At 35.5% G+C, this 13,859-nt stretch overlaps 1 protein-coding gene across 2 annotated transcripts; it reads left to right on the top strand.

The window, feature by feature from the left end:
- Positions 1 to 3,899: 3,899 nt before the first annotated feature.
- On the top strand, positions 3,900 to 12,201 carry rbpja (recombination signal binding protein for immunoglobulin kappa J region a). Of its 2 annotated transcripts, none has more exons than XM_042716739.1 (11): positions 3,900 to 4,001; positions 4,846 to 4,884; positions 4,985 to 5,080; positions 5,790 to 5,955; positions 6,066 to 6,240; positions 6,322 to 6,459; positions 6,624 to 6,736; positions 6,899 to 7,039; positions 7,244 to 7,399; positions 7,505 to 7,608; positions 8,491 to 12,201. In XM_042716739.1, exons 1-11 carry the CDS (start codon positions 3,982 to 3,984, stop codon positions 8,834 to 8,836), a joined length of 1,494 nt encoding a protein of 497 aa, XP_042572673.1. In that variant the 5' UTR covers positions 3,900 to 3,981; the 3' UTR covers positions 8,837 to 12,201. The 2 variants fall into 2 exon arrangements, with proteins under 2 accessions (XP_042572673.1, XP_042572674.1); XM_042716740.1 differs by lacking the exon at positions 3,900 to 4,001 and adding an exon at positions 4,010 to 4,165.
- The last annotated feature ends 1,658 nt before the right edge of the window (positions 12,202 to 13,859 follow it).

Raw genomic sequence — 13,859 nt, 5'->3', positions numbered from 1 at the left:
ACATTGATATTTCCTCCTGCTCCTGTTGACTTTGAAGCCACAGTATATTTAATTGTGATCATATAGAAATACTATATTACTAAATACTATATATAGAAATACAACATTAAAAATTACTGTGAAAGAACTGGTAGGCAGGAAAATACTGCAGATTCATACTAAAACTTACAAATATAATTTAAACAAATAAAACTTTTAAATATAAATCTTTTTGTTGCCATTTGTATCTTATGTGTGAATGCTATAGGGTGTCCCCGAATAAAGATTTTCATAGTCCAATCGGAATTTTTGAATCATGCCGATATTCGACTGATAGTCGAATCATATGTTTGGGGGCGGGGTCAAGTCAGACATTCAATTACTGACATTAACATTCAGGGAAAATGTGTAACGAACGCCTCGCAGATACAAACGGCGTAAATAATGTTTATGTTTTGATTCAAAGAAAGTTAACACTAAACGTCACAATAGTGTATTGTTATATAATATATAAAAAATATTCGACTTTGAGATTGGTAGTCGAATCAGGCTCCTCAAATCGAAGCATCGAATAGTTGATTATTCTGTTTCACCCCTCGAATGATTTTATTAATAGTGTAGTCCAAAACTAAAGTAACCTAACTCTATTCATCCCTCCTAGGCTTTCAATTCAGATTGCTTTATAAAATTTAAGTTCTCATCTCGTATTGACTACAAAATGATGAACATGTGAAAGATTATGAATCAAATGGATTATAAATGAGAAATAGTCTTTCCTGAAAACGTCTTTTTATCACAATAACAATTATATATATATATATATATATATATATATATCTATATATCTATCTATCTGAATGAGCTCTCTCAGAGCATTTACTGATTCAAAGTTAACACAGTGAAGTGCAAATCATCATTTTTTAATTTCGCAAGTCACAACATCCTTGTCACCCCTCTTTTACTGATTTGTGCAATGTAACATTCCCCCTAATTATACCTCTTCCTCTATTATAGTTAATGATTCTTCTTCTTAGGGCATGATTATCGGTCACATCTCCCATGTTCTTGCATGTTATCAGACAAACTCACGGTGTATTAGAATTTTTATGGCGAGTGGGTAGGTTTGAGGCAATTAACTCAAGCTTTGTCTCTATATCTGTTTCATCCTCTATCAACCTGTTTATGACATGCCACTATTTTAAGGGCCTGAAATGGCAGAGAGCGAAGGAGGTTGTTAAAGTTATCAATTAATTGATAATAACTGGAATAAAGCAGACTCAGAGCAGGATGAAGATGAGGGGGAACAGCTTTGCCCTTTTTGGCCATATCTTTATGGTTGAACATGTTATCCTGTGGTGTCAGCGATATTTATAGAGATTACCAAGTACTAAATGAACCCTGCTGTGTCATTTGTGCTTTCCTGAATAATAAAAGATCACTAATGATTAAATATTAGTCTAAATACAAGTTCTTGGAACTAACTCAACTCTTTTGACTGACTGTTGTCCAACAATTTAAAAATCTTGCTTTAATGATTTGGTGCACTTTAGTACAGGGACCAATTTTTAGTAATAACAAGTTGCTTGTTAGCATGCATATTACTGTTGGCTGTTTATTAGCAATAAAAAAACACATTATTGACAAATGAACTGTGTTGAACAAGGGTATCTTTCATTTCGGACATTGTCATAGTTGAAAACTTCCATAGCATTAAATATATATTTTTGATTACAGGAGTATTTGATCTGATAGCAGTCAGATATATTTTTGATAAATTTCAGAGAGACATCAACCCCAAGATTCTTAACTGTCAATAACCTGAGACACAGCGATAACTTGAGACTCAGAGTTCCCAAACCAAATTTCATGTTCAAGCTTACTTAGTGATATACAAGATTTCCATCTCAGCAATTCTTGTTGCTGCTTGTTCGCTCATACTCCTTCCTCGGGAACGCTGAGTCAGTGACATCATGATAAGATCAAAACAAAAAGAAAGCTTGTTATTCCTTAAGACTTTTAAAATCTTGTTGAATCTGCGTGCCAACATCGATAACAGTAGCTAGAATCAATCTTATGATGTAAACATGCATTTGTTACAAACTACTAAAAATACTCATGTATTTGTAGTGATATTACTACAATAAAGATGCTATCTTTTCAGAACTAAAATATGTTGAGATCACGTGTAATAAGATAATATAATAAGCAATCCTAATTGATCTAAGACATCATGTTCCTGATGTTAAGTAATTAAAAATGAAGTAATTAAAATGTTCTCAAAGATTTCATGAACTCATGACCTTATTGCTGTTGATTTAATTGAGAACAAAACACATAATCATTATGTAAGTAGCATATTATCCTACTGTACTCTTCTTACAGGTTATATATATATATTATATATATATATATATATTATATATATATATATATATATATATATCTATATATATATATATATATATATGTATATGTATATATATATATATATATATATATATATATATATATATATATATATATATATATATATATATGTATGTATATATATATATATATATATATGTATATATATATATATATATATAAAGACATATTAAAAGATCTGTAATATTCTAGGTTTTTCCAATAAAGAACCTACTTGTGGTACTTTTGATGGTAGGCTACTTATGACCAGTGTTGGGGAGTAACTAGTTACATGCAACTAAATTACAAAATTTTATTACAAAATAAACTGAAACTGTTAACAATTACAAAGGGGGTTACATCTGATTTTTTTTCACACACACCCATACAGATTTAATTGATTTCTTTCATAAATTGTAGTGACAACAAAGTTTCGGGAGTTTAGAACACAGAATAGGACACATGCTTATTCGTAACTGTTTTATTTACTATTTTGGATTTATGCATATGCTTTATTTTTAAGGATTAACTGTTTTTTTTTTCAAGGCATTGTTAGATGCCAGTTCTTTCCTGTCATAACTATGCAAAGATCTGATTTCAAAAACAGTATGATACAGCTGCTAAACTATTTCTTGTTATGGTTTTAAGTCTGTATCAAACCTCAGAATGATCTCAAAGTAGCTAAGTCTGATTTATGGTAGCTGTGCTTTAAAATTAAATTATTATAATCTTAATTCAAGTGATGAAGGATTTGGAAAAGGACACTATCAGTGTTGAGTACTGTAAGGTCGAGTAGGTTACTGTATCTTACCTCAGCCATACACTGAACCTTATGTTTTAGCTGTAAAATGATTTTCAAAGATTACTGGAGTACGCTTTACAAGAAATACTATAATTTCAGTCTTTCTACTTAAAAAGTAACGTTTAATCCAATAGCGTTTCTTTGTAAGTATTTGTGTAATCTAGCAATTTTTAAGCGAAAATTATTTCGAAATAAATACTATACCACTTTTCCCCCCTCCAGTCAGTGATACAGCAGCATTTCCACAGTGAAATAATACTGCCATCTGGTGATATGTGAAAGCAGTTTAGTTGTTATCGCTTGAATTTAAACCAATGTGTAGGTTTCTAATATCAAAATTACTGGAATGTATGCAAGTGGAAAACTTATACTCTTACATTTAAAGACTTTTAATAACAACATTCTTTTTGACTGCTTCACGTCAGATCACTATTTCCTGGTGTATGTGCCCTAGTCCCCGGGCTTCCTTCCTTCTAAAAATCTTTTTCTCACGGCCCGCGCTGAAAAGGTGCGGTCTCTTACCATCGTGAGAACTTTCACACGCGTTTGGCTGGCAGCCGTCCGCAACGTACTCTCGCGATAACAAGGGACCCGCTCCCATACGCTCCCATCATAAGCGACCGTGAATTCTCGCGTGACTTCAAAACTTTCCCACGCCTGTGCCCCCGCCCCCCCCCCCCCCCCCCACTTCCTGCATTATTTCTCACACTGCCCCTCCCCCTCGTCTGTTGTAGTGTGGTCCTGAGCGGGGGAAGTCTCGCGATCGTTGGCGTTATTAGAGAGAGTTGGTGAAGATGGCGCCTGTTGTGACAGGGTAAGCAGCGAAATTATCAACGGACGGGGCATGGAAAAGTCACAGCTAAAATAAGTTTTGTCTGTTTTGTCAAGATAATTTGCTTTGGTTTATTTCTTTACACCCACGGCCGCGTGTCTCTGCGCTGCTGGCCCATTTCGGCGCACTTTTGCGTGGTTTTCGAGGTTTTCAACGATGTGCTCTTTTATTCAGTTAGCCGCTTAGCTTTTAGTTAGCTGATAGATTTTCAGCAGTTTTCCATACACACTGTATACCGTTGAGAGCAAATCTTTAATTGTAAACACAGTAACTTTGTATCAACGCCGTGTTTTGAATCTTTAACGTACTTTAATCTTTAAAAATACTTGTATAAAATTTGAGCCAACTTGTGAGTTGGTGTACGAGAGAGAGAGAGAGAGAGAGAGAGAGAGAGGGGGCAGGTTAGCAGATGTTAGCCAGCAAAGTTAACGTTAGCTGGTCTAACGTTAGTGGGTTCATAACAGAAACTGGGAGCTTTTGAGAGGACTCAAAACGTGCTCTTTGTTTCATGTCAGACTTCTCAGTTAAACTGCTTTTAGCTTAAAATTGTTTTTTTGTAACATCCCGTCATTTTTATGTTAAATGCTCATATCTATTTCAACTTTTAGGCTTATTTTGGCTTGTATCTCAAAACCTAGTGAGCTGTCTAAATAGACAGATGGGGCATCTCATGCACGCTTGAACTTGTTTATCCTGCTCAAAAATGCTGTCTTTCTTGGTAGACAGATAACTAGGCCGTGACAGTTTTTAAAAAAAAAATTATTATTTTGGAGTTTGGATCAAAGTAATATTTGAAGTTGGTCTTGACTCTGTCTTTGTTTTGTAGGAAATTTGGGGAGCTCCCTCAGCCAAAGCGTTTAACAAGGTAAAGGCACTGTTAAGTTCATGTGTAATATTTATTAAATATACATAATAGGAAACAACAGCTTAAATAAACCTTTCTGTTGTATTTTGTGGGTTTGCAGGGAGGCAATGCGCAACTACTTGAAGGAGAGAGGAGATCAGACAGTACTCATACTGCATGCAAAAGTCGCACAGAAATCGTATGGCAATGAAAAAAGGTGAGTGATGAATTTTTACTGTAAACATGTATTATTAACTGTTTATGTGTGTTGTATACAGTACAGTCAAGTCAACATGAAATCACAAGTGAGCCTATTAAAGGTTAATACAGATTTCAGGTCTTATAGTGGATGATTAATCAGTGAGGTAAGATGTTAAGGCCTAGTCTTCACTAATCGTGACTGTTTACACCTGGTTTTAACATCTGTCTTGAGTAATCGAGCATAAATGTTCAGCTGAGACGCATTGTTTACACCTGTGATTGGATTTCATCTGAAAGTTTCGACCTCTGAATTCGTCCATATATATATATATATATATATATATATATATATATATATATATATATATATATATATGTATATGTGTATATGTGTGTTGGTCATTGATGTTCTTTGCTATTTATTACATGCATTTCTGAAAACTGTAAAAGGTGGATCTTTCACATTTAAGTGAAGTCATAAACATCAGTGTTTGGGGTTCAGTCAAGTCTCGAACTACTCTTTTGCTTGTGTTTTACTTGTATATTTGACACATTTTGGAAGTAAAATGGATTACGTTTCATGTCGACTATGAATCAAGCTTTGGTAAAGTCCAGTTAAGCATGCATAATGTCAATGAAGGAAGGTAGGGTAAAATCAGTTTCCTTACACAAGCATCCAAGTGAATTTTTCTTTAATCACTTCCAATACTCTTTGAATCTGTTAGATTCTTCTGTCCTCCACCATGTGTTTACCTGATGGGTTGTGGCTGGAAGAAAAAGAAGGAGCAGATGGAAAGGGAGGGCTGCTCGGAGCAGGACTCTCAGCCTTGTGCCTTTATCGGCATTGGAAACAGTGAACAAGAAATGCAGCAGCTCAACTTGGAGGGCAAGGTGCTTTATGGATTTTATTATGGCAACACATGTATTGTAACCGCCTTTCTAAAATAACTTCAAGAAGATCAGTGTTCTGGCATCACAACTTTTGTGCTTTGCTTCTGCAGAACTTTTGCACAGCAAAAACGTTATACATTTCTGACTCGGACAAACGGAAGCACTTCATGCTGTCAGTGAAAATGTTCTATGGGAATAGTGCGGATATCGGTGTCTTCCTCAGCAAACGAATCAAGGTCATCTCCAAACCTTCCAAAAAGAAACAGTCGCTGAAGAATGCAGACCGTGAGTCAAAAGAATTTCTTGTTTGGGGTCACTAAATGAGTCCAGAATTTTCACGCAGCTCATTTTCAATTTCTCTTATAGTGTGCATAGCTTCTGGGACGAAGGTGGCTCTTTTTAACCGCTTGCGGTCCCAGACTGTCAGTACGCGGTACCTTCATGTGGAAGGGGGAAACTTCCATGCTAGTTCACAACAGTGGGGAGCCTTCTTTATTCATCTATGTGAGTTATTCACCACAAATGTACTATATTAAAAGTAGTGCCACATAGAGTTCATTACATCTAAGGAAAGAATGTGTGAAAATTATGTATCAGTGTTTTCATTTTTAACATCTGCAGTTTTTCCTGTTAACTATGAATTGGTAATATGTAATTCTGAATTCCAGTGGATGATGATGAGTCGGAGGGTGAAGAGTTTACAGTCAGAGATGGTTATATCCATTACGGTCAGACGGTGAAGCTGGTGTGCTCTGTGACAGGCATGGCTCTACCCCGACTGGTAAGCTATTATTTACTTGATTGTACATGATTAAAAGGGCTGGGCTAAGAAATTGTGTCCTGTTCAATCAAGGAGTGACATATAGTTGTGACTCAAATATGTTTTTGTAACAATGTAAATGGCAAGGATTTTCTGGAGGTGAAATGTTGTGTGTTTCTGTGAGTCATTCGTAAAGTGGACAAGCAGACTGCGCTAATGGATGCCGATGACCCTGTGTCCCAACTACATAAATGTGCCTTCTACCTTAAAGATACAGAGAGGATGTATCTCTGCCTGTCACAAGAGAGGATAATTCAGTTCCAGGTCAGTCCACCGGTACTTCTAGAAATATGCTTTTACTGCATAGATTTGAAATAATGCCCTGTAATTGATGAAAACATGACATATGTTAAAGTTGCGATTTTCTGTTCTTTAAATCAGTCTTTGAATTCTCATCTTCTTAATGATTTAGAGGCTCTGTAGCCTTTTAAATGTTAAATAATTGAAATATTTTCCTTGTGCTCTCAGGCCACACCCTGTCCCAAAGAAACGAACAAAGAAATGGTCAACGATGGGGCGTCATGGACAATCATCAGCACAGACAAAGCAGAGTACACTTTCTATGAGGGGATGGGCCCTGTACCCTCACCTGTCACACCCGTGCCTGTTGTTGAAAGTTTACAGGTAATGCATGACTACGTATTACATCAAACTGTTTTATAATAAAAGAGCATGGACAGTCTGTCATGGTATTTGTAAGAAAGTAAATTTGAACCCTTTATGTTGTAGCTGAATGGAGGAGGAGATGTTGCCATGCTGGAACTGACAGGACAGAACTTCACGCCTAACCTAAGAGTCTGGTTTGGAGATGTAGAGGCAGACACAATGTACAGGTAAAACCATCGCACCAATTACAGTGCTGTACAGTTCAGAAAATAGAACAGCACCTGGCAGTAGTGAATCATGCACTTTTTAAAATAAGAGTCCTGGTGCATGTTGGGCTGCTTCATAGTTAAAAGTTGTGCATTATGCATATTATATATATTTTTTTCCTTTTTTTTTTTTTTTTTAATCAAGTCATTTAAATTTTAAAAGAAGTGTCCTGGTGCATGTTGGACTTGTTCATAGTTAAAAGTTGTGCATTATGCATATTATATTTTTATTTGTATTTTTTATAGCAAGTCATTTAAATTTTAAAATAAACGTCCTTGTGCGTGTTGGTGCATTATTACATTATTATTACTTTTTTAAATGTTATTATTGGTATTTTGGTTGCACAATAAACTGTATCTGGTATTTAATTCAACAAACTTTTTTTGGTTATTTTCATGGCCCTTCAGATGAAGGAATGACTAAGAATGTTATTTAACACAAACATTGTATAGATTTTACTAGTATCTGCACCATAATCTGTTTATGGTCTTTCTTTAAACATCAGTGTACATTGCAATTGATATCTGTCTATATAAAATGAAAAATAAAACATGTCTAGAGTATTTTAAATTTACAATTACCTTGTATTTCTGCTCTTTATTGAATGTATAATGCAGACTTTTTAATGAAGTTAAAGAATCTAAAATGCAGAATTTATTTTGAGATTGTATGGTTTTTATTCAATATATGTCTGGTTAAAGTCTTAATTTTGCAGATACCCATTGATCTATTAATCTCTATTTATGTTTTCTTGTGATCATAGTAGTTACAAGTATATTGAGAATATTCATAACATGATTGTCAGCAGTTCATAGTTCCACGTCTTGTTCTGTTTCCTGCAGGTGTGGCGAAAGTGTGCTCTGTGTGGTTCCCGACATCTCTGCGTTCCGTGAGGGGTGGCGTTGGGTTCGGCAGCCAGTGCAGGTTCCTGTGACTTTGGTCCGTAATGATGGCATCATCTACTCCACAGCTTTGACTTTTACCTACACGCCAGAGCCGGGACCACGTCCTCACTGCGGCGCCGCAGGAGCCATACTGCGGGCCAACAGCAACTCCTCCACCTCACCATCTTCTTCCTCCTCATCCTCCAGCCTACTGCTTCAGTCAGCCGTCGACAGCCAGGCAGGATACGCAGCAACAGGGAGCGTGTCTTCATCTTCCTCTTCCTCAGCTATGTCTGTCTCCTAACCTGGGAATCTCAGTGTGTGTTTGCCTGTGTGAGTATGTGAGCCTTTGTGAGAGATAGTGAATTGTCCACTTGTAGACTCTCCTGCATAGATTCATGGGATACGGATCACAAAAATGGATAATGGTGCCTCAGAGAGAGAAGAAAAGAGAGACAAGACTTCACACAAAGACTGGACAGAACAAATGAAGATGTCTCTTTTCTACTCTCTCTGTTTCTCTTTGTTGCGGTTCTTTTTCAGTCTGTTTCCTCACGTCAGGGGAAGTGACAAAAGAAGTGATGTGTGCCATGGATCAAGATGCCACAGGATCACTGCATTAGCCTTACATAAAAACAATCAAAAAACAACAACAAAAAACACTTTCTTTTCAAAACAAAGCCTTTTCTTAGTAAGTGCAAGCTGGAAGTGGCTTTGAGTGATGTTGTTTTCTACTAAAGGGCTGAATGCACTGTTTCGCCAGGCTTGGAAGAAAAGTTATCATAGTAATATAGTTTTTACGGACCAAGGAATATTATTATTATTATTATTATTTTTATTGATATATAATTTTATAAGCTTTAGCTAAGGTACATTTTTCACCTTTTTCAGTTTTATAACATATAGTAAACTTTTGTTACCAAATAGTTTTGTATATTTCTTGTGAGCGTTTGGGCTCAGAAGGAAAAGGTTCATGCATTTTAAAAGCCTGAACTTATAGCTGCCTTTACTCGCCTTGGCAAATGCCTTAAGTCATCTGGAGTTTCACCAGACCCTTTCTGTTTTGTAATAATATTTTATGTCATGTATATTGGTCTTTTTCCCATGCTGTTTTTTTTTTTTTTTCGCCACTAAACCGAAATGTAATATTGATGCCATTTTTGTGTATTTGGGAGAAGGTGGCTCTTTTTTTTTTTTCTCTCCATATGAAGTCTTTAACACAAAAGCTTTAACTGACTTTAAAGTCATATCATACTCATCACATAAGCGTAGCCATTGATCTGGCCCTTTTTCATTGGCTATAGATGTTCAAGCTGCCAACACAATGGTAACCTATAAAAATCCCACTCCTAATGGCTTCCATTTAGTTTAACATAAACGCACAAAAATCCTTTTAATGGGTCAGCAATTTCTAATTAATTGGTCGACTCAAATCCTGTGGTAGGGAAGGACTGTACAGGTCTCATTTGCATATCATTCACGATTTCAGTGTCATGATTACTTTTAGTAATCAAACTAAACTAAAATTACTGTTAGTAATCAAACTAAAATCAGCATGTAGAAAAACTGCTGCTTTGTTGTCATGTGATTAAACCATATAGAGAAGGAATTGTGGGGATTCTGTAAGTACAGTCATGTTACAAGTAGCTTGAATGAATTAAAGTTTGGATTCTCAGTGATTCTAGATAGGGATGTCCAAAATGACTTCTTTTCAGAATCAACCAATTTAGGGCTAGATTTACAAACTCTCTTTTGGTGTTAAAAAACTACTGTCAGGATTTATATATATTAAAAGGACACGGTTATTTTATGCATTTGTAGGCATTTCCCTTTAAGACACAAAATTCATGGCAAGAGAGTATTTTAGGTTTGTGGTAGTCAGTTAACCAATATTTAACACCCAAAAAAGCCTGTCTTGACCTGTTTTGCACTTGATAGTTTGCTTGTGGTAGATTGCGTCAGTCTTTGGAAATTATGTTAATTTCCACATTGTCAGTAGATTACCCACAAAACTTTCCACTCCTGTCAGCGCTTTTATGGTATTGTGGTCTCGCGCTAATTTACCCTAGTAAATCAGGCCCTTAACAGGTTGCCTGACACGCTCGTCGACTAATCAGTTTTATAGTTAGTTAACAGTTTTTAACTAAACATGGCATCACTTGTACTGGGATACTCAAATGGATGTATGAATATGTATGGTTGTACTTAAAATCTAGATAATCTAGTCAACCTCACTAACTGACTAGTTTGTTTTTGGACCCATCCCTACATGTAGTCAACTAGATTATCAGTGTCAAGATGAATGGAAAGAATCGAAAAAAGCACTTGTTATCACACATGCTGCGTGAAGATGTTTGGTTTGTAGATTACAGGAAATGGAATCTTATCCTGCCTTTCATATATTTTGACTGCAGAAGTGGCATCACTGCTACATAAAAATGTGCCCTTTTAAATAGATTTAATTTTTTTTTTTAAATGTTTAGTACCAAATTTTCACTTCTGTAACAGCTGTAGTCTAAGGCAGACTAAAAATGAGGCCTTAAACCACTACTGCTTAATAACAGGATCTGTTGGTAATATATTACACTACAAATGATGTCCTTTTGTGAAAAGGGCATGATTGTTTGTTTATACCTTTTTTCAAACTGTCATCTCAATTCTGCTCTTTCTGTACATCTTGGTTTCTTTTGTTGTACTTTTTCCGCCCCACACAACTCTGTATGCATCGTCTGATCAGAGAGAAAGAGACACTTGTGAAATAGCATGCTCTGGATTTCGCTTTTATTCAGTATGGACTGCATTTTGTTACAGTTTGGGATTATATAGGAACGACAGAAGTAGTTCCTCAGTGGTTTTGGTTCTTTTAATTTATCCCTTCCTACCATGGCTAATATTAATATCTTAAGAGTCTAAATGTTACATTGATTATTTTATATAACATTGTATTACATTTGATAGTTATGTTAATATTTCTAAATATTTCTTCCATGATTGAGGGAAAGTTGCTATGAAACTTGTTTTGTATATCATTATTTTTCAGTTGTCAGGCCATGTTTGGTCTGCATTAGAAACTGTTGCTTTGGAAGAAATAAAAGCCAAAGCCCAGTAATTCTTGCAAAGCCATTAACTAGTATCTACTGTGAGCAATTCCTCAATCAGGGAAGAATATTAAAGCATACCTTGTGCAAGTGCCGAAATGGAAACTGCCAAATCTAAAGGTCAAATTGTGAAGGTCACACCTAACTTATCCACTTTTGTTTTCAGTGTTATTTTCCTCTTGTATCCAGTTGTCTTCCAGACTAACCATGTTGAGTTTTATCATTTCTATCTATCACATAAGTTAGTTAGTTTGCCTGTCACCTGTGCCACTGTGCTTACATTGAACAGAAACTAGCATGTTAGATCACTGTTATCTTTGTCGGTTTTGTCTGTAGGAGAAAGAAAAAAAAAAAAGGTGAGAATTGGTGTCTGTTTTCTCAGCCGTTTCAATGGATTGTTTTACATTTTGGAAGTTACCAGCCTTTGCCAAATGGCTACCAGCTGTTCTGGTTTTGAGTGCATGCTCTCTAGCAGATTTGAACTGTATTGTTGCTGTCTAACTCCTAAAGGGCCAGTGTATCTGTTGCGTTTGGAATGGATCACTAAACACTGTAATAGATTCAAAAAGTGTCAGGTTGTTCATTTGTTTTTGTCTTTACGGTGCTAAATTGCATAATACACACACCCATCAAGGACTTGTGGTACGGAGATTGCAGTACTGCCCAATGACTACTGTGTGCGTAAAGGGATAGTTCTGTCATCCTTTGCTCACCCTCATGTCATTCCAAAACTATGTTTTGTTTTTCTATGGAACACAACAGAATATATTTTAAGGAATGTTTTGGCTGTTTTTGCCAATACAATGAAAGTCAGTGGGATCTGAAAAATGCTGGACCATATATACTTTTATTGTATGGACTAAATAATAAATGAATATCAATTGTATACATATATAAAAAGTGTACACACACACTAGCACATGTTAATGTTTTTGAAAGAAGTATGCTCACCAAGGCTGCATTTTTATTAAAAATACAATAAAAATAGTAATAGTGTGAAATGTTTTCTATATTGAATACATTTTAAAATGCAATTTATTTCTGTGAGCAGCCATTACTGTAGTCTTCAGTGTCACATAATCCTTCAGAAATCATCCTGTTATTCTGATTTGGTTATCAATCATGAATAATGGTTCTTATAATTATCAGTGTTTTGCTGCTTAAATCTTTTTGTGGAAACCACAATTCATTTTTTTAGGACTCTTTGATGAATAGGATGTTCTTAAGCACTTATTTTAAATTGAAATATTTTGTAATATTGTAAATGTGTATTCTGTCACTTCTGATATATATATATTGATGCATATTAAAAAAAGACGTCAGAAGGATCCTGTGACACTGAAGACTGCAGTAGTGGCTGCTAAAAATTCTGTTTTGCCTGATAGAATTAAAATACATTTTAAAATAAGAAATATAATTGTTTTAAATTGCAAAAAAAATATTTCACAGTATTACTATTTTTACTGTATTTTTGATCAAATAAATGCAACCCTGGTGAACAAAAAAGACTACATTAAAAACATTTTCAATCTAGTTTTGAGTACTGATCAAATATTAAATGCTAAAAAAAACAGCATACCTACGATCTTTATATGATTCATAGTGTAAATAACCTCATACTTGAAAAAGTTTCCTAGAGAACTGTGGGGGAATCCCCAGTTTAGTCATGCAGCGCTGCAGTGCAGGAAATGCAACAGTGTAGCAGTATGGTGATATACCATTCCGAACATACCCACTGTTTACCACTCTCACTGCTCGCAATATAAATTGAGATGCAAGTATTCACAGTAGGGAAACGGATTGACTTACTTTGTGGTGTGCCAACAACAAATTGCACCTTAACACCACTAAGGCTCTTGAAATGATAATTGATCTGAACAAGCAAATCTGTTCTCACTGTACTGGTTATGATGGATTCTGCAGGTATTATGGTGGAATCCCATAAATTATTTCCCAAACATCACCAACACTAACCAGAGGGAAAGAAACCTCAAACAGACAGTTTAAAACACACATACAACCAAGCCCATGTTTTAAAGTCAACAAGGACATTGTGTGCTAAATGATACGTCATGAGAAGCAAAGCCTACAGAATGTATTTTTCCCATTATAGATTGGTGACATCTATGCTGGCCACCAGGGGCAGAAATGAGATGGTGTTTCTCATATTCACTTTGAAGTGAGTTTGCCCTGAATTACAATGACAGACACCTGTCACTTGTACATGCT

This window comes from Cyprinus carpio, chromosome B1 (assembly GCF_018340385.1).
Source record: "Cyprinus carpio isolate SPL01 chromosome B1, ASM1834038v1, whole genome shotgun sequence".
Classification (NCBI taxonomy): Eukaryota; Metazoa; Chordata; class Actinopteri; order Cypriniformes; family Cyprinidae; genus Cyprinus; species Cyprinus carpio.
Note: the sequence above shows the minus strand (reverse complement) of the source record. Positions and strands in the feature narration are given on the sequence as shown.

What these genes read in the sequence shown, in the direction of transcription:
- rbpja (XM_042716739.1), top strand. Translation starts at nt 3,982, where the DNA reads ATGGCGCCTGTTGTGACAGG. An exon ending in AGAGGATAATTCAGTTCCAG is followed by an intron (nt 7,040 to 7,243) that starts GTCAGTCCACCG and finishes TTGTGCTCTCAG; the next exon opens with GCCACACCCTGTCCCAAAGA. An exon ending in CTGTTGTTGAAAGTTTACAG is followed by an intron (nt 7,400 to 7,504) that starts GTAATGCATGAC and finishes TTTATGTTGTAG; the next exon opens with CTGAATGGAGGAGGAGATGT.